General features: G+C 41.1%; 2 protein-coding genes across 5 annotated transcripts in view; one reads left to right on the forward strand and one right to left on the reverse strand.

The window, feature by feature from the left end:
* Window positions 1-265: 265 nt before the first annotated feature.
* PLAC9 (placenta associated 9) lies at window positions 266-13,407 on the reverse strand. The gene is made up of 4 exons (XM_032695108.1): window positions 13,216-13,407; window positions 2,610-2,710; window positions 1,582-1,702; window positions 266-449 (listed from the first exon to the last, which is right to left on the reverse strand). The coding sequence occupies exons 1-4, from the start codon at window positions 13,271-13,273 to the stop codon at window positions 439-441; spliced, it is 291 nt and encodes a 96-aa protein (XP_032550999.1). The 5' UTR covers window positions 13,274-13,407; the 3' UTR covers window positions 266-438.
* A 10,899-nt stretch (window positions 13,408-24,306) lies between these two features.
* LOC116790402 (putative threonine dehydratase) overlaps window positions 24,307-26,859 on the forward strand; it is a 33,471-nt gene continuing 30,918 nt past the window's right edge. For 2 of the 4 annotated variants that reach the window (XM_032695298.1, XM_032695300.1), the window contains exon 1: window positions 24,307-24,482. In XM_032695298.1, coding sequence (XP_032551189.1) covers window positions 24,382-24,482 — 101 coding nt within the window. In that variant the 5' untranslated portion in view covers window positions 24,307-24,381. Of the gene's footprint in view, window positions 24,677-26,859 lie in introns of all 4 variants that reach the window. The other 2 variants (XM_032695299.1, XM_032695301.1) reach the window with 1 other exon arrangement.

A 26,859-nucleotide genomic window follows, 5' to 3' on the forward strand; every position in this document is an offset into this window, starting at 1 on the left:
GTCCAAAGCCAAACTACTCCATACACTCATTTCTGTCAGACAATCTGAGCATGTCTTGAGTGGAAACTGCAGCTGAAAGTGTATCATCATTGGTTAGCACCAATAGCAAAAGTTCATTTCTTTGCCAGGGAAGAAGGAAGCTTTTGAATTCAGGGAAGTTTGTTAGCTGTGCTGTAGTCACAGACACCACCTGATCTTGTTTTCTTACTGACAGTGCTGTATTTGAAATGCAGTTTTGATAAACATAAAGCTTTGAAACACTGTCTAAAAGCAAATACCTGTTTATTATAAAGCACAGGAACACAGAAGGCGAACTACAGCTGAGGATGGTTCATCCCTACACGAATTCTGAAATCGCAAGCTTATTAAATGAGCAAAAGTGCAACTGTTGATGACAACCACACTGTTACATTCGGGTGTCTTCTGTCTTTGCAGTGCTCAGCTGGTATCTGTATAAAAAGAGTTAATGTAATTATTTTTGGTTATGAGATCAGGATCCGTCTTTTTTGGATAAATCTCATTTAAAGTATGCTACTCTAAAGTGGGGAATTGTTACTTGGATTCATGAAATCATAGAAGGAAGATCCGATCTGTAATTCTTGAGCCGTTTGGCAGTTGTTGCAAGCTCCGTCTGAGCAGTACTTACTATAGATGTGCTGCAGATGTGCTGGGGTTGACCCAGGATTTCCATTTTAAATTCACTGTTACGCTTTACTGGAATACTTTTTCTCTTTTTTGGAATACTATCTTCCATTGCAGGGGAGTAACTTAATTACTTAGTTACCTGTTTACTGCCCCTCAGAGAAAACTGGAAATTTTAATGGGTAACAGAGTTGGTGAGGACGTATCAATCATGGTGACCAGATCAATATAGCAACTGCAAGAACTAAAAACCAGCATCAACTCTACTGTCTAATTTGAGCCCACCTTCTGTCATGTAAGTGAACTATGGCATGCCCATGTACAGCTATCACAAATAAACAAACAAAAAACCCCACACTGACAAAACTGACTTCATAAACATGTCTGTGATGCTTATACCTTTCCACAAGTGGTTTGTTTTCCACCAGGAGTGTGTCTCGCCTTGTTAAATGCACTGTTGATATTTGGGCAGAGAAGGAAGAAGCTGTGTAGAATAGGTGGTCTCATCCAACTAATTTCTATTGTGGTTTAATTTATTCCAAAAACATCTATCCAGAAGCACATTAAGTGTGAAGGGCTTGCATTTCAAAGTTGGATTTAAGATATCAAAATGGTAATATCTCCAGTACTTTTTTCTAAATTTATTTTGTTACCCTCCTTTATCTTGTCATACATGAAGCTAAAGAGTCACAGCATCTTAAAAGTGTAAGAGACCTTGAGATTGCTTAGTCTGTCCCCCCCCCCTTTTTTTTTCCAGCCCTTTCTTCAGTGGTTGTTGAAACCTGGTGTTTCAAAGTGGACCCAGTATTTCAGCTGAGGCCTTAACTACCCTAATTGAACGAAGGAATGAGATCATCTTGGGGAAGAAAAGATGGCATATTTGGTAGTAACATATGTAACACTTCTTTCAGCTTAGGTTACACTCAGCTAGATACTGACCATCAAAAATGTCTATAAGTGGAGTTCCTGGAACGATGGGGATGTTCGATGTTGTCTCGTTGATGATGTTGAGGAGTGATTTGACTTCTGATTCCAGGTGCTCCACTGTTTTTATTACTTTCTAATGGAAACAAGGGAGACAAATGGATAAAAGGAGGTAGTCAAAGGGTCAAGTGAAAGGAATGTGTAAACCCAGTGTCCCATAATGCTGACAGCTAGTTTAATTTATATTGCGCATTGCAGGTTTAAATATTTGTTGTGTTCTGCTGGCCTCTAGTGGCACCAAGTATTAGCACTTTGTTTTGCAAGAGTTGCATTACAGCACTCCTGTATGAAGAATAACCCATCATTTGACTTCTTGGAGGGAGCTTTACATTAATTTGGTTTTGATTCTTTATTATTTCTGAGCCACCATCGTCTCCAATAAAAGAATCTGTGTGGAAGACGAGAGGATCTAATGAGGTGTAAAGAAGAGGGCTGGGACTAGAGCAGAAGAAAGGTAACATTGCCATTTTAAGAACCAACAGCATGGAGTTTGGCAACTACCCAGCTGAGAATAGTTAGCTTGTATCTTGGGAGTGCTTAAGACAGCAGGGTAAAAAACCCGAACTTGGCAGCTTTCATAGAATCCCAGTCATAGAATTCATTTAGCTCTTGAGTGTCAGCAGGGGTGAGCAGAAACTCCTCCATCAGTCTTGAAGTCACCTGCAGAACCAGGTGTGAAACTTTACCAACATCAATTCTGAGATTGTTGGATTAAAGGCACAATTATAAACATTTTAGAAAAGTCTGATATACAACAGTCAGTGATTGGTTAATCAGTTTTTTGGAATCATCAAGATTATATATTTCTAGTGATAATGGCTTTATAGGTAGTTACAAGCTATGACATCTGAAAAAAAATTGTCTGACTTTGACTAGAATGAAGTAATGAAGGGATGCTGTCTAGAAATATTATTCTTTTTCTTGGGCCAAAAGAATAGGGCAGAGGTCTGGTAAGGTTCGGGAGCCAGCACAACTGCTCTTACCTCTTCAATAATATCTAAGCGTTCGTGGATCGTATCATGTTCATCGCACCAGCTTCCCCTTCCCAAACTTCCGGGTAACGCGTCAACAGGATCTGCAGCAGCTGGAAAAACAGACACAGGTGAATAGCAGGAGCTTTTAAATAGCAGTCCTTGCCTTTCTGACTTCTGAATTGGAATTTTGCATGCTAAACAGCATTGTTTATGAGGCAAATGTACGAACTGAACCTCTCTTCCGATGCCCCAGCGCTGTGAGTGTCTCCCTGCCTGCACATGTCACGGTTCATTAGAACAAGGTGTTTTCTCTTGCCATGGGTGTTCTTGTTTATCTGTGCATTTGTTTTACATGATCTGCTTTTTTCCTACCTGTGTGGGGTAAGTTTATAGACTGTAACTCTGTGTCTGCAAGTATAAAATATAAGTGTTGGGAAGATGTGCCTTACACAGCAGTTACTCTTGGACTTTCTTCAGAAGCAGCTGGTACAGTAAAGCTTTGAAAAGTAGCTAATTTTGTCCACTTTCCCAAATGGATACTGATGATGGCTGATGATTCCTCTGCCAGAAAGCTGTCCCTGACAATCTGACTTTGCAATGTGAAGGGAAACAATGAAAGAATGTACAGCTGATGTTATTTGCTGACCAAGTCACTCATATATGCTGCTATACACAAAATCACTTATCTCTCGCTGACCTGTGTTTACCTCTCAGTACTCAGGAGCTCTTGCTCTTTGAACTTTTCATTCTGCTGGCTCTGTTCCATGAAAGGTCAGTACCTGCTGGTGTCCATGATTTAGTGGAGCCAATTTCTTTTCCATAACTTCTGTGCAACATTCAGTAACATTTAGATTTTAATACGTGTGTAGAACTGTTGCAGAGTATTTTAAGCCTCACTAAAGTGATAGCGTATCTTGCCCCATGTAAAGTTAGGTCTTGCTCTTGTTTGAGGCTTGGAGCAGCTATGGTAGTGAGAAAGCAGTAGTAACTCATTCTGTCATCATTTGATTGTAACAAAGAGAAAACTATGAGCTTGTGTTATAACAAACAGTAAGAAACACAAGAGCAGCAACTTCAGTACTGTTGTGCCAGAGCAGTGGTTTGGAACTGCTGCAGTGCTTCACTGCAAGTCTGTGCCAAGGTTTCTGGAGTGCGGGTGTCAAATGACAGCAAACACATTGTCAGGAAGGATTGTAATCATTGCAGTTTAGTGGGATGAGAGATGTACTCTGAGTTGGAATGGCATCCTTGGAATTGGAGGGCAGAGAGGAGGAGAGAATTAAAATGTGACCTGATACACTGAGTATTATTTAGAAATTGGTTTGGCAGAGGTTTGGTTGGGGATTTTTTAGGGCATTCACCAGGTGGTGGTGCTGTTAGGATAGAATCCTGAACACTTCATCTACTGAAGAGTGCAGAAATACAGCAGGTACTTCAGCAACAGCTGCTTTGCAGTTGTCCTTTTTTTCTCCTTTGCTGCTCGTGGTAGTGGTTTATGAGTGTTGTTACCACCTAACATAGTGGTAATGAACCATGCTACTTCTCAAAATTTTTATTTCTTTATATTTTTTTTCATGACTGCAACAGTGTGGAGAGACTGAAATTGTGTTAGAAATACAGGTTACAAAACAGTGGCCAGTTTTTGTCTACAAACCTTAGTTTTCCTAATAATAGGACAATAGTAAGGTCTATTTTGCTGTCAGAGGTGAATAAAATTTCCACCTTTCCAGTATTCCCAGCCCTAGCTCTCAGTGTCAAGTCCAATGGCCCAATTCAGCTGTATGCTGAACTGCCACTCACTGTGTTGGAGACAGAACCAAGGGCAAGCAGAAGGCATGGTGATGAGGTAACTGTGGATCAGTTGGCTGCTGGGAGCATTCCCAGATCTAACTACAAATGAACTGTGAAAAGAGGCAGCAGAAATCATTATGTGGACTGAGAGCAAGTGGATGAATTTAACAATCTGCCAGGATTTTATTTTTCACGATGTTACCCTAGATGTAGATGTCTGGATCACAAGGGTATAGGTAAAGTTTGGGTGAAGGCCAGCACCAGCTGTATGCAGATGTTAAAGGAGCTTTTGGCCAGCATAATCTACATGCCAGGCTTGCTTAGTTTCATCCTTTCCCTAGAAATGGAAATGCGAGAGAGTTAATGTTGGCTAGCTCAAGTTAGTGTTGGCCACTTCTCTGACCATGCACCTTATACCATGCTCATCCATTAAAGAAAGCTCAGACCTGTGCTGTAGGAGAAGCAGAAGTGTGTCCTGCTCGAGCCAGATTGACCCAGAGACTCTGGCCTTTTGAAATCACCTAAAGACATGGTTGGCACTCTACTGGGACTTCTTTCACCTTGATTCTGATACAAGGCCTTAAATTTGCAAAGTGACTTTTTGAAGCAGAAATTTTATATGGTCTTGCTCAAAGTACTTTAGTCATTAGCTTAGCACTCCTGTTCAGTACAAACCTCAGCATTGTGATGGCTGATTCTCTAGGCGGGTGTACATAGGTGGGTAGGTGAGATATGATGGGTGGCTGCCACTTGTTCAAAGCAGGTGTGCCACGATAAGTATGTATAGCCAACATAAGGTTGTTGCATCTCACTGTGAGGTTAGCAAAGCACTGACAGCTCTGTGTGCATCTAGAGACCTGGGCAAAGGGGTTGCTATGAGATGCAGGACCCAGTAGTGCTTGGTTCCTTGGGCTGGTTGGTTCTGTGGGGTGGTTGGTTCCGTGGGGTGGTTGGTTCCTCTCTTCTGAGACAGAGGGAGACAGCTTTCTGGCACTCAGAGCACATTTTTGCCCTATCAGCTGTAATGGGCTTACCACAGAAGGACAAAGTGTCTCATCCTCGTTTGACAGGGCTGTAAGATGTCACTCAGAGCCACAGAACTAGTGCAGCACCTAAAAAATTTAACGAATAGCCCAAGCCTGTATCTCAGGAAGCACCTGATAGCTGATCTTAGCAAGACCTAAGAGTTAGTATAAACCAAAGCATGTCTGGTTCCAGAACTCACAGTATGGAGCTGGCTGAGGGCTGACCTAGCAGAAACCCTTTCAGGACCTGCACCAGAACAGGGTACTTCAGGTAGGTGGTTGCCTTCCTGGCTGGGCAGCAAGTGCTTTGTCAGCAGTGTAGATTTCTTCTGTTTTCTGAGTTCTAGCTTGAGGCTTTGGCTACTCAAAAACCTCACTGCTGCTTTGTTGTCTGGCTTCAGCTCTTAACCCACAGCTTTATCTGTGAGATGGGCTGTTTGCAGGACACATCCGGTCCCTTGTAAATACAGCACACATCTGGGTCACTATGGTCAGGCAATTCAATCCAAGCAATAATTTCCGTGTGTTCAAAGAGAGTCACATGTTGCTTATGAGCACTGCCCTTCTCTGTATTGCAACTGGTGAAAGAAAACGACACAATATGCCTTTGGCACTGACCTTACTCCAGCAGCATCTCTACCTCACATAATAGTAACAGTCACCATGTAAAGGAAGTGAAGAATGGAAGGCTGCAAACCATGTAAGCAAAAGGCTAATGGCATTTTAGGATACTTCCACGTGCTTGCTTTCTCAAGGTGCTGAAAAAAATTTATATGTAAATTGGAATTTTTGCTTGCCTATGTTTCAAATCACATGCATAAATACAGAAAACTTTGGTAGTAAGCTTTAAAGCTAACCACTTCTAAAAGTGAAATGTTCTTTGTATGCCATGTAAATTACATATTTAAAATGTGTGGGTGTTTGCAACTTCTGACACCTTAGGCAAGTGTGTAGGAGGCATATTGCAGTGTCTTAAATCTCTCATTTGAAACTTAATAGATTATTTTGCTCAGACAGTTGTAACATTTCAGTATGGCAGAGAGAACATTACCTTTCAGTTAACATCCCATCTGCAAATTTCCCCCTGATGTTTCCTGCAAGTGAGATATTTAGTTAAATTCTTGAAGTCCATTTCTATTTGGTATATGGATGGTTATTTTTAATCAAGAACCGGAACTGTCTTGTTCAAGATAAGAAAACCACCTGTGCCTTTTTTCCTCTGATTAAGTCCTCTGTGCAACCCTAATGGTGCCCATAAATCTGGGTAGTTCTAGCTACCCTGTGCTGTGATGCAGTCAGACACCAGCAAGGAAATGGAGCATCTCTGAGTTGGTTGCTAATAAAGGATATGTTTAATAGAAGAACATACCTAAAGTTTGAAAGTAGCATGATGAAGAGTAAGGATCTATGTACAATGGTCAGCCTGACCATAAAAAAGCTGATCTTATAGCAGGGGATAGACAGAGCAATGAAGGAAAAATCAAAACAACCTTAGCAAACGGGTTAAGAGCAGAGGCCTTAGACTGATAATATCTCTCAGTTAAGCTCCTCTGCCTCCTCTACATTTGATATATATTCCCCCCCCCCAAGATATTGCTTCTACATGCTCCCTGAAGATGTCCCCTTCTAGGACTGTCAAGATTCTGTGTATCCAGATGCTGCAAAGTGGTTCATTTTTATCATCCAAGCAGTTGCTTATGGTAAATATCAGAATAAACCTGAGCAACTGTCTCTTTTGCTGTCATTTTCTGCTCTTAGTAGGACCAACAGCACTGAAGTATGTGATCATACAGATCTGGTAGGTCTTTATGAGTATCCTTCCTAATGACACATTGCTGGTCAAACTGAAGTTACAGGCTCGATCTAGAAATCGCTGGTTCAGGTTCATCGGTCTGTGTGACAGAGAAGGTCAAGGTGAGTGACCACAATGTTCCCCATTGGCCTTAAAATCGGTAAAATTCCTTTTGCCTCATTGTATGATCAGTGTGGTTTTGAAAGTTAACTGCGAGTTCATGTTGCTCTCAGTGGGGCGGGAGGGGTAAAACAAAGCAGGCTACAAGCCAAGTGAAAGGCATGTGAGATTGAAACAGGAACCAGATGGCAAATGAGGAAGCCTGGAAACATGCGATAGAGCAGGGGGAATGAAGAACATGTATAACTCTTCAAGAAAACATACTATGCTGTGTTCTTGTTTGCACTGCCTTAGGTTCAGCAGTATCTTTTCATTCCTAGAGCATATAGCATAAGGTGGCCAGGCAGCTTTTGATGAGAAAATGAATGGGAATCATGAACTCAAGGTCATGAAATGGAGTATCAGGTCAAATAGTGAACCCACTAACCAGTTTGGGAAGAATGCAAGAGTGCTAGATTCCACTTTAATATGTGCACATAAGTTTGAAATGTTAGCTCAAGAAATTACGTAGTTTATAAAAGTAGTTGGTGAAGATAACTTTCAGCTGAATTCAGGAAAGGTCCAATTGCTTTGAACCTGAGTTGATACTTATACTATCAGTACTAGTGCTTTCAGACCGAAGAGCATCTTAAACTAAGACTGTTGGTCATATTTAATTTTGGGGGCTGTTCTTGAAGACATCAATCTTAAGTCAGCCCTTAATTACATTGACATCCTTAGATATGGAAGTACTGAATTAACTTTCTGTAGCACTCCCAGTTTCATTATCACCAGTGTGCCCAAATTCATTTTAAGCTGTGTTATATATAACTCAAGCCATATCAAATTTTGTTGTTAGGACATCAAAAATAACTGTGTGGATAACAAGTGTTTTATGGAAAATGTTTTTTAATGCACAGATTCCCTTCAAGTTCTTATCCACTCAGGAGTATGTCTTTAACTGGACATAGAGTATCTTTCAGGCTGTAATCCATAAAACACTAATGCTTAGCTGTGATTTAGGCATCCGTGAACCTCTTTTTACAGTTTAGAGTCTCTATTTGCTTAAAGGTAAGGGAATTCTTGCCTTTAGTAATTGCATTAAAGACTACAGGAATTGTAATAAATATTTAAAAATGTCTTATCAGCTTATACACTGCCATAGGTTACTATGCTTCACGTGTTTGCTTATATCTGGATGCAAATATATATGTATATACATGTAAATATTTAAATATACACACACCATTGTTAGGCTCTAGCTTTTATGGCAGAACTACATTGCAAATTTCATACAGGGTAAATATGGTCTGTCTAAAGTGGGAGATGGAAAGTAGGCATTGTATATTAGACAGCAAACTGATGGTAGAAAGATCTGAAATTTAAGGGTTGTGGTAAGATTGGTTTGTTTAGGTTTTTTTAAAAATTATTTCAAGAAGGTACATTGAAAATGTTTAATGCCTGATTGGGGGTTAATCTGTAATCTGTATATTCACTGAATACTTCAACTGGTGCCTAAATGCCAAGTTTTGGAAAGATTTCAGACATGGAAGAAAACCCAAGGGATTTTCTGGTATCCAAGATTCACAAGCCTCTGATAACAGAAGCATCTTGAAGTAAATGTCCTCCATGAAATTAATTATTTTTAATGTTCATTTTAGAAGCTAAATAACCATATCAGAAAGTCAAGTTCTGGACTTCCAGACTGGTTCATACTGTGTTTATCAAGATGTAGAATATGCTACTATGAATATTATTTCAGATCTTGGATCGGTTAAGATTGTACTTATTTTAATTCTTTTTTTCCCTGAAAGAGAAGGACCAAAGGGGAAATCTCATGCATTGTAGAATGTGTTAGTGAAGGTGGGTCAGGTATCAGCCTACCAGTTCTCACATCTCTAATTAGTCTGTCCCATCCATCTATGTGAGATGTCATGATATGATGTGTTCTGGTCCTACTGTGCATCACCTGTGCTCGTGCAATATGCACAATCAGAAATGAGACTTGTTAGAAGTTGTTGTTTACATATTTCTGTGTAAAATTATCTCATTTGGAGGAAGCTTTTGGTATAGTGATCCATGTAATTCTCATTTCATAAGGGAGGTTCATCTCTCGCTTACCCAGCAGTGGGGACAGATTGCACAAGGCCAGGGATGGTTCATGCTGCCAGTGGGCACCATTTTTTTCAGGGACATCAGAAGCTGGCCCCCTGCCATGGCTGTCTGCCAGAAGCAAAACTGCCACTTGAAAAACTACTTTCCTCTTTCTGCTGTGTGACTGTATTTATGATTTTAAGAAGCACTTAAGTTTTGTATATTTTCATTCAAAGGAAGAAGGATAGCAATTAAATGTTCCCGTGAGGGAGCTGTTGGCTTGGAGTATGATTCCAGCATGATGGTCTTCTGAACAAGCAGCCAGGAATATCCTCTTGCACTTGCTGCTGCAATGGAAAAGGACTACAGGGAATTGGATTGATAAGAGACATGAGCTACGTAATTTGCAGGTACGTTCTCTAATTCATGGTGTAACTTACAATGATGCTTTGGGCTGCAAAAAACTTTGCCTTTATTATGTGTTTATTTCTGTGTGAATATATATTTGTCATGGAGACTGAAGCTAAGTGTTAGGAATATGATAGCTAGTAGCTGTAGAAGACTTACCTGTGTGTGGAGAAGGGAAGGAAGAAAAGGTGTTTTAGGAAGAAAAGGTGCTCTGTCTTAATATACATAAAAAACTCAAGTTGTGTAGAATTAGTGAACTTAGGGCTGGCTCGAGAGTGGAGGAAGTGAGATGCATAAATATTGGATGCCACCATCAATTTGAGGGTGACAACTGGATCAGGGAATAAACAGTTTTTCAACTTTGAGGACATGGCTTTTGATCTGCGTTTAGTCATAGGAGCTACAGTCATGGGGAATGGGTACACAGCTCTGTGATCGTGTAGTTTGCATATGGCTAAGTCACAGTAGTAGAAAGAGGTGAGTACAATGAAATGATATTGTAGGTTTTTTTCTAATACTTAAGTCTAAGAACTTTTTTGAAGATATTTTGTTTGGCAGACAGTTCATGTGTTTTGCAACAGCTCAAGAAGTAGAATAGTGAGAGAGGGGAAGATACATTTACATACATATGTACGTACTAAATCTTGGCATTCATGGCCAAGATTCACGACTGTTTCAACCAGAGTACATCAGCTGCATTTGTGAATAGAGCCACATCCTGCAGGTGAATAGCAGGAGTCCTGTATTTCTCAATTCCTGTGTTTTTTTTAAGTTTGGTATTAACTTTTGCTTTTACACATGGAGGTTACAAAGTCCTCAGAACTTAATAAATTCCTTTTACCTAAATGTAACAAATCATAGGGTTTTACAGATATGTAAAATCTGTAAAAAAGCTCACTTCTATAGAGAACCCTATCTTCAGATGTTTCATGGTCTTAACAAACACACCTATTTCTTGGTACACTTTGTTGTGACAAGCTTTATGTCTCCTTCCTAGCTGGATCTCAGAGATGAGTTTTGCAAAGACTGTAATCCTTGCATTGGAGACAATAATGCTGTAAGGACAGAAAACACCTACAGTGTGGAGTATAGGTTATAAACCATTACTACTTTGTTAGTAGAGAAATATGAGTCCAAGTATGATTTAAGATAGGACATCTATCATAAATTTTTACTGTGGCTTTAATTCTACAATGCATTGGTTTAATCTCCTGGAGACAAAATGCTCTTCTGTGAGAAGACAAATGGTCCATTTTAGGGAAAAGCTGACTGTTCTGAAGGGATTTTTTTCTTTTCAGTTTCTAGGCAATGCTCTAGGTTATAGATCTTCCCAGCTTTGATACTGCATGTAAATATCAGAGGATTCAAAATATCCTAAGAAGTCATAACATGTTAGCTGAAGAAAAACATGAATACGCTTGTTTTACTCTAACTTGTAATTAAAACCGAATGAAACTTCTGCCGTTTAAAAGCAAATCACAGCACAGTGTGGAGTATTGAGCAGCAGTGCCTCCACTGAGGCCCTCCTGTTGCTGCCTCCCTAGCAGAACGCTCAGAGTTTGGTTTGCTCAGCTGAATGGCACATGTCAGTGGGGTCACCCTGCATGCCAGGTACTTGTTTACCCGAGGACTCCAGGTCACCTCTCTGCCATGGATAAACATGGAGCAAAGACTTTGCTGTTGGGGTGCTGCACCCCTCGGAACAATTTGCCTGGAGGTTTTTGTAGGAATGGAAGCACATTTAAGTGGGGCAGGTATTGTTCCCCAGGCTATATTGTACACTATGTTTGGGCAGCACCCCACAAACTAACCCAGCACCGAGAGCAAAGCACTATGAACTGTGGCCATTAGGCAGGAGCACATGGTTGCATCCAGAAGGGCCCCTATGCCAGCCTCTTCTCCTGAATGATTTGGAGGCTGAGCTCTATGAATATGAGATTGTTTATATTAATGGCTGAATTAAAATGTAAATTCTGATTTGGCCAAATCTGAATAATTTCTAAGAGGAACCTGCAGGAGTTAGTATAGGGGGATCTGCAAGGAAATCAAAAGTTAGATTTCCCACAAGTCAAAGGTAGCAAAGGGAAAGTGGGGATGATTTTCTTAAGCCTGTCAGCCAGGCGGGGTACTCCCCTGGCCATGACAGACACAAAATTTTCCGTCTTAGATGAAGTATACCATTGAGACAGCAAAAGTGATTCCCTGACTGAATAGCTACCACTTGGTATTATATTGGGTACTAGTCTCCACTGCAGTTATTATTCAAGTACTATTCTGTTTAGCTGGATTTTATCTGATTTTGCTAATGATTTTAGCTTAAAACCATACTTTTTTGGGGAATAAACCCAAACATTCTTCCAGGTATTTTTTATTTTTATTTAGTTTCACATTTATTTTGGTGAAGCTTGCAAAACTCACAAGAGGATAATGAATTCTTGTGGAGTGAAACCAAGAATGCATTTGCTGGGGCATTGATATTTCAGTTCATCACTGATAAACATTACAAAGCCGGTTAGGTGGGAGGGAGTCAGGGCAAGGAAGAGGACCAGGACCTGGGGGCAGAAGGGGGTAACAGTTTTTCAGGAAATGTTTTGAATGTAATAGGATCTTACTACCCTGCCATGAAATACAACCTTTGTGTTGTCACGAAGTAGGAGCAGAGGGAAAATAAATCTGGGCCTTAGCTGGAAAAAAAGATGTAGTACAAACAGGCTGGGAAGCCAGGTTTGTGGTTACACGGGGACTATAAACCCTTGAACTAGCCAAACTGAATGGTCACACTAATCAGTGTGATTACAGGTTATTCGAGCACTAATCTCGTGTTAATGAAAGTAGAATTCAGATGCAGGCTTATCAGATATTCTGTGTTTATGCTTTGTATTCCCAAGTTATTAGGAGAAGGCATTAAGTGCCTCAAAATCTCATGAATAAGTAATCCAAAGCAGAAGAAAGAAAAATGTAGTGCTGTTACCAGCAAATTTTAAAAGAAGGGTATGACTAATGGAGAATCTTTCTCTAAGCACCTTGAACTGCAGTCTCATTTCTGAGTGGATAAGTTAGTATGTTAATAAGGTTGCCAGAACAATAATGATGGGGATTCAGAGCACTGGCTGCCGCACCTCAGTGTGGTTCTGAATTTCTGAAGATACAGTGATAGTATCTCCTGTAAGAAGTAAAAAATCTCTACCAAAACAATATGCCTACAGGGTGGAGTTTAATAGCATAAAAATTGAGTTTTTCTGTTAAAAACAATATTCCCACAGAATTTTGACACATACCTGTGTCACCTTCATATAAAACCAATACAGCTAACAATTATTGTCCTCCCTCTCCCACCCCATGCAAAGGCTTTAACAATGCTACGATTAAGCTGTAGTTTCTGCTTTGCAAGTTCAGAATCACTTACCTAGATGATCTTGCTCCTGCAGGACTAAAATAAATGCCATTGCCCAAAGGAAAAGCATGGTTTCAGCCTCGCTGGGCTCTGCTGCAGTTCTGGTGGAGAGCCCTGCAGCCTCCCTCCCTCCCCAGCTGTGTATCCACTCCTCATCCAACCGTTCGTGCTGAGGTTTAGCCAGAGTTAGGCGGAAATATGCCCAGGCTGAGCCAAGATTCTTAAGCTGTTCTCTGCTGCTTCCCTCCTTTTAAAAAACACCCTTCCAGCTCCATGCACAGCCCAGCTATCCAGGCAAGCTGGCAGCGGTCCAGTCTCCCCAAAGTTGTTTTTTTACCCTTGTATTTATTTACCCAGACTACAACTGGAATGCAATAAAAAGCTTTGGATCCTATAAAATACAGCAAGTGGGGCAAGGAAAGGAAAGGAGAAAGGAGGAGGAAGGGGTGCTGGTTATTTCTTTCCCTGTAGGTTTTCATCTAGGGCAGGGAAAGCAGGAGCACTGGAAAACACAATATCTTTAGGTCTTGTGAGCTTACAAATTTGAAGAGTGTGGAAACATCTTTCTTGGGCAGTACATGGGAGGTGGCAACTGTCTGTGATGCTTTATGTTTGGAGAGTATCATAGGAGCTCCTGAGGAGCCATTTGAGCTCTCCTCAGTTTGGCAGATTTTTGAAATAGGTTGGGCTTTGTAACATCACGTGCAAAAGTAGCACTGCTCATGGTAGTCTGACAATGTGTGTGATTTTTAGCAGGATCTTAATTGGATGTTGGTTTTGTCTTGTGGGTTCCTGGGTGCTGACTGGATAAGCATCGACCTTTGACCCCTCTAGACTTAAGGTATCTCCTTCCTGGTATTGTTCCTCATATTCATTTGAGTTACCTTTTTCAAAATGTTGCAAGGAAAAGGTGAGAGGCCATTAAGGCATCCTACTTAATCCCAAAGGCCATTGTCCAGGATAAACAGTGTTTTAACTATTGAAAACAAATCCTGCAAACTAGAACAGATTTCTTTGGTCATTACCACCTCCCAAACAGTCAGAAAATCAAGTTATTTGAATAACTGAAAGTGAGCCTGTAGAAATGCTATCTTAGAGTTCAAAGTATAATCATCCTCAGGGACTGCCATAACAAATTAGGTTGTGAGCTCAGTTGCAAGGCAAAATAGCCTTGGTAATAGGGATTCTGTGATCTGATAACTTGAATGAGGCACTGAGCAAAACAGAGCACAGAACAACCTCGGTGTTTATTGACCTCTCCGGGTTGGTGTGAATGAGTTAACATTTTTGTGAAATGAAAATTAAATTAGCTATGAAAATTGGAGTGGCAGTGTTTTTCTGGGTGTTTTGGCTTTTGGCTAAAATCGCTGTGTAGCAATACTGCAATTTTAATTCTTGTTTTGAGAATAAATTTGATCATGCCTGGTGAAAAGTTACATAAATCTTAATTTTGTTACAAATACACCTTTAAAAGGGAACTGCAAAAGGTAATGGTGAGTCCACCTTCAGTTTTGCCCTGTGTTTGAATGCGAGATGCTGAAATGGTAGGATATGATTTTTGAAGTGGGATATTCTCTGTGTGTTGCCTGTGCTTTGAAGAGAGGAAACTTGGGAGCAGAAGAATAATATTTGTGAATAGCTGGCTGGTGTTTTCTGAATGTCTTTATCCTTTACCTTTGTCCTTCCTTAAGCAGAATCACCCACTGCATCAATGCAAAGGGAGCCTGTTGTGGATGCTTTTCCATGTGCTCTCTCTACCATCCTCTATGCCATAGTATTAAAAAGCAATGAACGTTCATTGAATCAGTTTTCCCTTCAACACACTATAAAAAAAATAAGGCAATTTCCATTCCAGACCACCTTTCCTGAGGCTGCTCACCCCCTTTACAGCACATTTCCTTGAGGTTCCTCCTGAATTGCTCTCAGGCTTCTGGAACAGTTCAGTCCCTCTAAGGCACTTGCTGCATATTTTTGTGTACTGTGTTATGTTTGACCATAGTGAGGTGCTGGTCTGACAGCCATGGAGAACTAAACAAAATAGTGTGGGTTTTCCTCTAGTGTTATGCTCCAGGGGTTGTTTCTGTAAGCAGAGAGAAGTTTTTTCCACTGCAGGGAAATGCAGCCAGAAAGAATACTTCTGCCAAGTGGGATTCTGGTTTTCAGGAGGATTACCTGTCCTGTGATTTTTAGTAATCTTGGTTAATTACCTCAGATTACTTTTGTTATTTATAAATACTCAGAATGAAGCTGCAGGGTAAGACAACTTAACTAGCAATTGAAGTATAAAAAATCCAGAGTGTGTGACAACACCCATTCAATTGCAAAACAGATTTTTCAGTGTAAGACAGAAGAAAGAGTATTATACAAATGTCTTTGGTTTTGGAAAAGTTAGTAACTGATTATCATCAGAGAAAGCATTCTTCAGCACATTCATCTTGGAAATGGCCATATATGAGAACACAATGAGATCATATGAATATAGGTTTGCACAAAATCCAGCTGTTGAGATGTTCCCAAGATACCAGCAGCCAAAAAAAGCATACCAGTGAACAGGGATGTGAATTTTTGCCAGCAGGCAGTTTGGTGAAAGGGAGAGCAAACATAAGGATTAAGTCTATTTTGGGAGATGCTTTTTTTGTTTGTTTTTGGTGCAGTCTTTCTGTATCACTTTCTTGGACTAGTCAAATGCTTGGCAAAAGCAATGAATAAGTGCACAGTGATCCTACAGAGTGCATAGGGAGAAGGAACAAAATAAATAAAGGATATGTGTCAATAGAGGACATAGGTGCCATGTGAAAAAGATCATATTGTTATTGGGCATGGAATCCTGCAGCATGGGCTGACAGAGGATATAGCTGAGCAAATACTTGGCAAAAGTAGGAGTGTACTGTACTGCAGTCCCTTGGGACTTTATGTTAGACATAGAGAAAATCAAGTGGAGATTACTTTGGGAAGAAAAATATGGTAGAAAACTCATCCTTTTAGGGAGAGGAAAGTGCCTTACCCTGAAGAGAAGGAAATGAAAGAGAATAATCTCTATCCTGGATTTAACACTGGTGGATGACGAAATCAGTGCAAGGTTTGTGTGTTCTGCCTACCTGCCCCTGAGAGAAGATTTGTCTTCATTACAGACTGTGGAGATTGCTTGAGCTCCTATCACAGGCTTGATTTCTGTCAGCTGCTCATGACCAGTTCTTGCTACTTGGAGGCTACTGAACACTTGATGTAAAACAAGGCCTGTTTTGTGATCAATTTAGAAGAGGTCAATTATTTTCAGTCTCTCAATTCACTCAGTTTCTGGCTGCTGGATTGTAACAGTAGTTGAATGGACATAGAAGCAGAATTTTATTAACTGGAGAGGTTGATTTCCACAGAGCAGGTATGCAGCTTTTGGGCTGCTTCTCAGGGCAGATGAAGGGCCTCTTGCAGTGGTGATTTCATAAGAATGAAGTAGACTTTGCCATTTAAAGCTTTTGATAGTAGTGACTCTTAGCACCACATGCCTGGCAGTCTCTACAGAGCCTCCATCCCTCTGTTGTTCATGGGGCAGATTCTGCTGGTGTTACAGGTCTTGTGGGCCACAGCCTTCAATGTGTGAATACCTTCAGGTTCTGTGCCAGGGCGATCCCCTCTGTAGTCTGTTATATATGAACTTGTATTAGTGTTTATTACCTTGATTTGCAAGGACATCAAAAAGCATGAAGTTCTCCTGCTACTGTCATAAAGGCATAATCTTTGATGCTGTAAAAAACCCCCATGTCACACGGTTCATAGTGTGAAGTTCATAGTGAGACCAGCTCTGTCTCTGTGGCCTCCCTGGAGAAGTTAGCAAGCATATGTGTCGTGGAGCAGACAACTCTGGTCCAGCCTTCTTCAAAACAATACATTTTGTACTATGCCTAAAGCCAACAGTGAGTCAGCTGTGGGAATTGACTCTCTGGTGTCCTCTTGGTGCCAGCACACTGGGCTGGATTCTATTTGCCAGCATTAGGTAAGCATCAGATGGCTTCAGCTTCCTGAGCACTCATCTGTCAGGAAACTGACTCAGAAACCTGAAGGAAAAGGTGGGTCACACGGAATGTTAGTGAATTATGTTTGTTTCGTATTTTTAACTAGTTGTTATGGCCCTCCATTTGGACAGATTTCAGGCTGGCCATGTCTCAGGACCCCCTACGAAATATGGTATGCAGTGCCTACCCATTTTAGAGAAAGGAAACCTTTGTCCTTACAAAGGCGGATTAAATGTATTCCCAGCTAAACTAGTGACTCAGGAATAGACTTCTGACTCCCAGTAATGGATTTCACACACGGTGATCTGAGAATATGTGCTATATTTTGTATTTTACAGGGCTGTGTCATTTTGCTGTTGTAACTTTATGTCCACCCATCTGAGTCGCATAAAAATGTGAAATAGATCTGTGAGTCTGTGGCGGATAATATTCGAGGAAAATAATACTCATGGGGGAAGTACTTGATTATTCCCAAATTAGAATTACTCATCTAGTGTCTTTAGCAGATCAGTATTGCAAACCACACCAATTAAATGAGATAATTACTTGAAATTGAACCAACAGTTTCATTCTGTGAAGGAGCAGCTAATATCTGAGAAGCTATTCATCTGCTGAATAGCACCTTGCTGAACACAAGTCATGACAAACAGCAGTATAATAGAGGTTTGTTACTTAACAGCTCTGTACCTTTCTCTATGAGGGAATGCATCAACCATGTATGTGAAGCCTTTGAGTATGGGTACTATTTGCCATATGAGTGGAGATGTTTAGTGAAACAGAGAAACAGTTGGAAATAAATCACATTTTTGGTTGCTTGTCAGCCTATTCTAGTTTCCTCTTAATTACCACAAAGTCATGGAAAGGTGCAAGGGGAAGAATGACTTGCTAGAGAGAGAAGCCAAGCTAATCATTCCATTGCAGTTCCTCTGAAAATTTACAGTACATGTATAATTTTACAACCAATGTAGTAAAAATCCCTGGTTAAGACTCCTTTTAAAATATGCGTGTCAGAGAATATACAATCCTGTAGCAGGATGATAGTAGTTCCTGTGTTATTACAGATCCCTCACATCTTTAGCTGCAATTTTTCTTCAAGCGTGCTTCTGATACATGCTTCCAGGCAGAGAGTGAGCAAGAATGTGTATGGATTTTTTTCCTCCTGCTGCCTGTGTAGTTAATCACGTGGTGGACCCTGTCCAACAAGTACAGCTAGTTATTACTGTATGGTACTGGCTTCTCACCTCTTTAATTCCAGCTGCAAAACTGCATTAAAAGACAACTTAAATACTTTCATAATGCCACTACTTAATAGGAGAATTTGTGGTAGTTGCCACTGGGAAATTGTGTAACCATAAGAAGGAAGAGAAGTGCCCATGAAAAGAGTTCTATTAAAAGTTGATCCAAGGCATGAAAAATCTTGTGAGAGTATGAACAAATGAACAGATTAGCCGGATTGGCACGCTCCACACACTCTGGAGGCAGGGCATTAATTCTGATTGTTAGAAAACAGATGTGAATTTGACTACTGTCTTTTACCTATTATTTTTAACTTTTTCCTAATGAGATCCTTAAAGTGCAGTTGGCTCCACATTTGGGGGGGGGGAGGCTGATATTGGTTACACCTGCTATTAGTTTGCTGTGTCTGCATGCATGATTTAGTTAGTGTTAAGATGAAACAAGTAGGAGAGAGAATTATCACCTGAAGCAGCATCCTTGTAGGAAATCAGGATGGCATGGATGGTGTTTCTAATGTCAGATTTTAGGACATCCTTCCTTGCTTTAAGAGACCAGTTGGCTCTAAGGAAGTTGAAATATCTGTTACAATATTCTGTCCAGATGTAGTAAAGTGCTTTCCATTATCTGACCCAACCATTCTTTAATTTAGACCCACCACTGCAACTCATTGTACTAACAGAAATCTTATGTCTTAATGCGGATGTTAATCTATGTAATTCTGTATTTTTACTTCTGTAAATGCTATCTGTTTTTTCCTTCTTGAATACTACTTTTTGCCATCTACATAGTAATGAAGGGATGACTTCTTTTTTTAATGTCTCTGCTTATTAACACTGAGAAAAGAGGAAATAGAAGATTAGAGGATACAAAACATGGAAGGGGAATAGAGGGCTCATTGCATGTGTTTGAGGAATGAGAAGCATCAGAGGTGAGGACAGAAGAGCCAATTGAATTGCAAGATGCTATAAATATTCCAAATTAATCTCTTTATCCTTAGGAAAGTGAATTAGGGCAACCCGATAGGGCAAAAGCTGGTGGTTTGAATTTAGAAGAAAATATAGCAGTCCAGGGTGCACAAAGTATTTTGCTGGTGTTAGACACCAAGTCCGGGAAATGACTGCTGGGAGGAACTGATTGCACAGCTTCGATGGAGTTGGTGGAAGGAGAGCATAGGAGCAGGCAGAGGGAGGCGAGATGGTGGGAGCAGCCCAGCAGAAGGGCGGGGGAAGGGGCACGGGGAGCGGATTGAAGAACACGGGTAAATGTCCGATGGCAGCTGGGGAGCCGCCTCACAGGTGGCCAGTGAGGTGATCTATTTCTGGCCACCAGGTTACCCCAGGGGCCGCTCCGTCTTTGACTCAGGCGGCTTCTTCGCTTTCCTCTTCCCACAATAGCACTGGACAAAGCTGTGGGCAGGGCTGGGTACAGCCCAGGTGAGCTGATCTCCGGCACAGCGTGAACTGCAACCGAGAGTTCAGTGTTTTAATTAGGCTCAGCGGGAGGGGAGGGAAGAGGATTTAGATCAATGAGTGTCTCGGACACAAGTAACAGAGCCCGACTGTTACGTACTTGACCTTGACGTGCTTAGTCTGTGGGGAGGCAGAGGAGTTCAGTCAGTGAGGATGCTGAGAGGGGCTGGGAGTGGCACCCCGGCAAAGCGGTGATTTACGTTCGGCAGAAACCATCATCTGTTCTTCACTGCTGTTGGATATCTAAGCAGTGACATGCCAAACACCTTTGAAAGCTTTTTAAGCCTCTGAAAGCATCATGGAGTAGTTATCTACAGATTGTGGCAAATCAGAATCTCTTTGGCAGTTAAGTCTGTTTAAAAAAAAAAAAAAAGGTTGTGTTTCAGCTCACATTCACTTGCCATTTCTGTTAGTGAAAATAACTTTAACGATTACAGTAGTACTTTGGAATTATACGGTACCACTGTGATGTTCTAATGTGTCTGAAAGGGAGAAGTGAAGCTGCACAGTTGCTGTGCTCTGCACAGACAATCCAATATGGATTTTCAGTGACTCCCTGGGTGGGCTTTGGCCGATGCACTTTCACTCTATGTGAACACAACTGCGTGACGAATACTTTAGACCCAGATGGACAAAAACACTGGAGTCAGTGACAACATAAGGTATCTCATGTTATTCAAAGGTATCTAGATACACTCATTAATATAATTTTATGAGATGGGTTAGAATAGATTATTGGATACTTTCATGCATCTGCAATGCTAATCCACTGCCTCTGCATGTATTAAAAATGTTATCCTACCACTTGAAACTGAGATAAGCAGATATCACAGAGTTAGATATCCCAAATAGCAACACGAAATGTTTTCATGGTCCTTATCAGTTATTTAGTCTCAATAGTAGAGAATGAGGGGTTTTTTGGTAAGAGAAAAACATAAGCTTTGTACTGGAATTCCCAGTGCTCATCTGATGCTATTGGTCCAGCATCTTAGAATTAGACCTCTTATGGATATACTGTTTTGAGGACATAATTTTTGGACCTCTAATGTAAACTTTTGCTCTTTGTCTTGAAAAGTATCTCATCCTTTCTGCAAAATGTTTACCTGATAAACAGACACAGTCTGTCCCACATAGTAACTTTACACAAAGCACACCCAGGCTTCTCCCTTCCCTTTTGCTCCAGAAAATATGTTCTTTGAATTGATGTGCCTGCCCTTTCTTTCAACCACTGCAAAATATAGCTTGAGTAAGCTAAATCTGTTTCCACTGATTTCAGTGTACCTTGTCAGCCTTTTCTCAGCTCCCTACAGATAACAAATGGGAATGTGAAATTCTGCTGCCATGGGTCAGCTGCTATCTGACAAATACAAACACTGGAGGGTGAAACTCTGGTTTGCTCTATAAATATTGATTTATGAAGAACCTGAGATGGAAGTTAAATTATTATCCTAAATTAGAAGGAAACGTGAAGCTTTTTGGTGTCTATTCCTTTTTTTCTTTTTTTTTTTTTTTAAATTGTCAATTCTTTATGAATTGTCTGTATTTATTTATCCATACTGATTATCATAGTGGTTTACCACCGCATTTACAGCAATACATTGCATAATCCTAAATGATCATTTTGGTTTTCTGGGTTGCTCTTCTCTGAGCAACTTTTATTGCTTTTCTTGGCTTAACTGCAGACTGCCTCCACCCTCTTTCCTTCTGCAAATGATCAAATTCTGTAAAGAGTTCTCTACTTTGGATAGACTGTCGCTTCCCACCCATGCTGTTCTCACTGAGGTTGGAAATGTTATTAATCTAATTTAGTGTGGGGAAAAACTTGGCTAACCCTTCAAAACAGTCTTTCAAGTCCTGTAATTCAATAAAGTCCTTATTTACAATGGCAATAGCTATTTCTCCCGGAGATGTCCAAACTGAGTTCTCTCTTGTTACAAGAGAATGAAGCATTGTTTTCCATTTTCACAGCAAAATGGTGCTATTTTATTTTTCAGTTTGGGAAAAGTGCAGCATAACAGGTTTTCTAATGAAAGAAGCAGCTGTTATTTTCCACATTATGCTATCTTTTAACAGCTTTTGCACCAGGGACCAAGAGAGGAAGGCAGGCAGTCGTATACAACCTGAGGAGTGTAAAACTGTTATTCTGAAACTTGGATTTTCCACTCCTTTCCAGTTCTAATCATGCTTGTTCTTACACACCAACACATGAACATTGAATTTCAGTTTTGTGCGTTGATTAAAGCATGTGGTGTATTTCTTTCTTTGTACTCAAAATTCTAAGTACAAGATAATGTTGTGTGATGATGTGGATAAAAGCACTTCTCGAGAACTGCCATTTCAGATGTATACAGTGCCCCTGACCAAGGGTGGTTTTACTGAGGTCTTGGTTAGGTATGTCTAAAGCTGATTTCCTTACGCAAACACGCAAAGTGTGAGTGGTGGCAATGTGGAAGTTCTAAATGAAACCTTTGGAAAGCAATACAGCACTGAGGTGTTGGCTGTCTTCCCTTAGGACCACCAAAGAGCAGGTGGGAGGAAGTAAGAAACTCTAGATTTGAAAAGAAATGTCATCTGGGGTGACCTGTAACTTAGTGTTGTCCTTGATGGTTTCATGGCAATTATCTTGGATATCACTTGACCATACCAGCAATGCAATTATATCTTACCTATCCCCTTCTTCCCCCCATATAAAAGAAAAAGTCAAAGCTGAAAGGTAGCTTTTCCTTCCTGTGGTGATTCTGGTGTTTTTCAAAGCACTGTGGACATGTTTGGAAGCAATAAGGGCTTTGAATGAGTGTTTGACATGGGCCTAAATCTACAGCAGAAATTTTCCGATATCCTTTTTCCCTAGTGGGCTTCTTGTTTGGGAGTGTAGCAATTCTGTGCTTTGTATACTTCTGTCCTGCAGCTGGTTGGTGCATTTTTTCCCAACTACTTGATGAAATGGTCCCCAAAGTAATTTTCCTCATTCTGCATAGTCTGTGAGTGTCAATCGCAGATCAGAGCCTCATTTGTGAGGAACTGAATTCATGTCAAGACATCAGTCTGGACTCCCAGACACCCAAAATCTAGGATCTACCATTTTCAGTGCTTTTAGGTTCCATTTCCTGCCCACCATTGCAGTTCAGACATTTATGAACAAAGTAGTAGCTCCATACACCTCCTCTCTGTGCTTCAAGGCACCAGTGACTTTGGCCTGAACTTAACTCAGGAGTAGGGCTGTAAGTGCTGACAGCAATGTGCTGCTGGGCTGGGGACATTTGTAGCACATGGCACAACCACAGCCTGTCCATTTACTGCCTGGAAAGGGAAGAATAAAAGGGTTTTGGTTGAGAGAAAGTAGAAAAAATTGTGAATCTGGGGCTTCATCAGTACTGATGAAGTCAGGGGAACATGGGCCTGCCTCCCACACCAGCGTAAGGAAGGCTTCACCAGCATAGCTCAGACTTTTCTAGAGATCTCAGAAGACTATTTGATCATTTATTCTGACTCTCCCATATAAATCAGATTATAGTATTTCTCACGATATCCTGTGGGAAGGGTTATGTGTCTGTTCTCTACCTTGGAGATTAAGGTTTTGTACTGTACTGGCAGAAAGCAGAGGGAATTGAGGGTACACTCATTCCTGGAAAGGGACACCTGGTCCATCTTCAAGCAGCCTGGAGCCTGTGTTCCGTCAGGACTATATACTAGAGGAATAGTTACCACAGAAGGACTCCCTGCCCCATTCCCACTGCACAGCCATTCTGCATCTGGAACTGTGCCTTTTGCTAGTGCACTCTCAGGGCAATGAAAAACAGATTTAGATGGGGTTTTACGTACATATATATATATGTATATATATATACACACACCACACACATGCGCACACACACGCACGCATATGTATATATATGTTGCTCCAGTCTTTTCCATAGATGGTTTTTTGTATCTGTATGATCTTGGTATCTACATTTCTCTGCTACAAGGACTTGTGCCAAGAGAAGACCCAAAGGAATTAATCGGTTTCCTCTGTGCCTCAGTCATGAAGACCCATGTCCCTTGGTGCTGCCTTAAAGGATCCCTGCAGTGACTCAACCACCCCAAGCCTGGCATCCCTTTCCCGCTGCTCTGCCCATCCCGGTGTCTGCCGCTTGGTTGCGGGCCCTGCAGCAGGTCGGGATCATGCTCCACAGCTAAGCAGTAAGTAACTAAAGCTTCAAGTGCCCTGCTAACAGAGCGTCACCCAAGCATAATCCAGGCCCTGACTCAAATCGACAAGGACAGGTTGGGCTCTGAAATAATCTCTTTAAATAGCAGCAGCCATGTCTTTCAAAGGCACTTCCCCCCCAGCCAGCGCTGAGAGCTGCTTACAGCACGTCACCTGCTATTTCCCACCCAGCCAGTGCAGGGCTGACACTTCTCACAGGCAAGTGTGTCCCCTGCCAGCAGTCTCCCAGCTTTGCTTTGCAGCAGGAATTACAATGAATTTTGCAGCACAGTTTCTCTACTCCAGGGTGTTAAAAAACAGAAGTCCCAGGGAGCGCTTCAGGGAAGATGAAGACTACGACCCTTTCTGGCAAAGGTTGGAGAATATTGCTGTCTGACTTAGAGCTAGAGCTCTCCTTTATCCCCCTCAGGGGTCACGGTCAGCTCCTGGGGTCCACCCAGGGCCAGGCCAATGGACATGACAACCCCTGGACCCCTCCTGCCTCCTTATGGTGTCGTAGTTGGAGTTTTGCTTCGCCTCGTTGCTTATTTAGTCGCTCTGCTGTATAGGTAATGCTTTCTTTTTCCTTTCCTTACTTTCTAAAAAAAAAAAAAAAAACAAACAGGAAATTGTTTGTGATTTTCCAATATCTCCAAGGGTTCTGTGGGTATGAGCTGCTCTTGCAGTCATCCACTAGAAGAAGGGGAGATTTGAATACTTGTAGCCCATGGAGTTCAGCTTTTATATTTCTTCATGAGCACAGTATCAGAAATAATCTTAGAGAGGCTAATGGACTGCTGAAAATTTATCTTGGGTTAGCCTGTGTCAGATCCTGTTATTACAGGTGTTCTATGGTTGTCTTTGTTACGGTGCTTATGGTGGTCTTGAATTCCTGTTTTCAGGAGGATGCAGATGGAATTTGAGTCATTTAGTGCCCTTGTGTAGCATGAACTGAGGGTATGCATCCACATGGTATGGTTGATTTGTGCAAACTCATTCTTAACCTTTTCCGTAGTTGTTTTCTCACCCAATTGTATTATTCTGACACCACTAGCAAGATCACAACCTGCTTTTGCCAGATGTAGTACAAATAAGAGACAATTCTTTCCTGCATCCTCCCAATAGTCACAGATGTTGCTAATATTTAGAACACAAATTGTTTCAGTGGGTTCAATGCTGTTAATAAACCATCATGGAAGACCAAATGGGAAAGACAAGACCACATTTCTGCACTGCCAAAATGGCTTGCCCAAAGTTGCACATGATGTGACCTGCTCTGCAGTGAACTGAGAATCTTAAACCAGTCCTTTCAGCATAGGGCCGCTCTTTCCTCTAGTTTGATTTATGCTATTTGTTCTTTATTACAAGTGAATTATGGAGACGTGTTAGTCACTAGAAAACCTCTAAACTCAGAACACATTCAACTTAGGGAAAAAGTTTAATTACTGCCAAACCTTAGCTGCCAAACAGTGTGCAGTGTTTGATAGTGATCATTTGACATTCATAGCTGTGAATGTCCTTTATGAACTTTCAGGAGGGCTGGGTCTGTGTGAGAGACAGTTGGTTACCTCTGCTTTACCACCTTCTATGAGGGGTGGCCTTCTGATTTGTTCTTGCGTTCAGATTACTTTAGTTCTAATGTTATGTATTTGGCAGCTGACACCCAGTTGCCATTGCCAGCAGTAAGCAATGACATTTATATAGCACGTACAGGAGACTGGCAATGGATTATGACCACAGATGAAGGCAAATATAGTGCTAGGCTCAGGCTCAGTCTCTGCTAAATCTGACAAACTAAGGAGAGATTTTTTCAGAGGTGATAATGCAGCTTAGTTATTTCTTGTATGAGCCTGAGCTTATTTTGTTGCTGGTGTAGCATCACATGGTTTTGTCAGACCTGTGTAAGGGGAGTAGAGTTATAAAGGCCTGCTCAGTCTCAAGGCTTGGTTATTATGCACCCATCTGTGCTGGATGGTCCCAGTGCATACACTTTTGTCATACAGGCTAGTTACTAAGCCCTGATCTCTTTGTCTTTAAGACACTCTAATAAGTAACCCTGCGGAAGTCTTAGGCAAGTCACTCGATCTGTCTGTGCCCCAGTTTCTGTCAATAAAGTTGAGCTAATGTTTGCTGAATTTGTCTCTCTGTTAGAGGAAGATGTTGGTGATTCCTGTATGATTTAAGAACAACCACCTTTTATAGGGTTTGGGGATATAAACGTCAGATGTGCATTTTAAATTTCCATCCAGTTCGTGCCACTAGTTGGAGTGATACAGTCTCAAATGGGTGTTTCTAAGTACTAGTGTTACACAAAATACTGATAATTCAAGGAAGTAATGTTTGAGTGCAGTATTGCCTTTGGTTTGTTTTAATTGTACTGTCAAAGAGAGATCTAGCATATTTCTTCCCTGTGCCTGCAGGAGCATACTTGTCACCCTGTAGAGCTGTGGGGGGTACTCAGACACTATACAGTGCAGTAACCTAGAATTCCTGGCAGTGAAGATGATTGTTATGATGCTCCTTGCCATTTTTATCTCAGCAAGCTTCAATTTTTCTACCATTTCTCTTTCATGAAGTCCCACTTGCACAAATTGCTAAGGTGCTTTTGATAGTTGCTGCTATTGCAGCATTTGAATGTGTTTGGGGACAGAGAGAAAGGTAGAAGTTAGTATGGAACACAAATGTTTAGGAGCTCTAGGGAAAGGGGATTGCAACAAACAAGGAAGGTATCAGAGGAGTGCTGGGACATGGA

This window comes from Chiroxiphia lanceolata, chromosome 8 (assembly GCF_009829145.1).
Source record: "Chiroxiphia lanceolata isolate bChiLan1 chromosome 8, bChiLan1.pri, whole genome shotgun sequence".
NCBI lineage: Eukaryota > Metazoa > Chordata > Aves > Passeriformes > Pipridae > Chiroxiphia > Chiroxiphia lanceolata.

Coding starts and splice junctions, on each gene's coding strand:
- PLAC9 (XM_032695108.1), bottom strand. CDS start 13,273: ATGCTTTTCCTTTGGGCAATGGCATTTATTTTAGTCCTGCAGGAGCAA. Junction 2,711..13,215: donor GCAGGAGCAAGATCATCTAG/GTAAGTGATTCT, acceptor CTGTTTTTCCAG/CTGCTGCAGATCCTGTTGAC. Junction 1,703..2,609: donor GCTTAGATATTATTGAAGAG/GTAAGAGCAGTT, acceptor TGTTTCCATTAG/AAAGTAATAAAAACAGTGGA.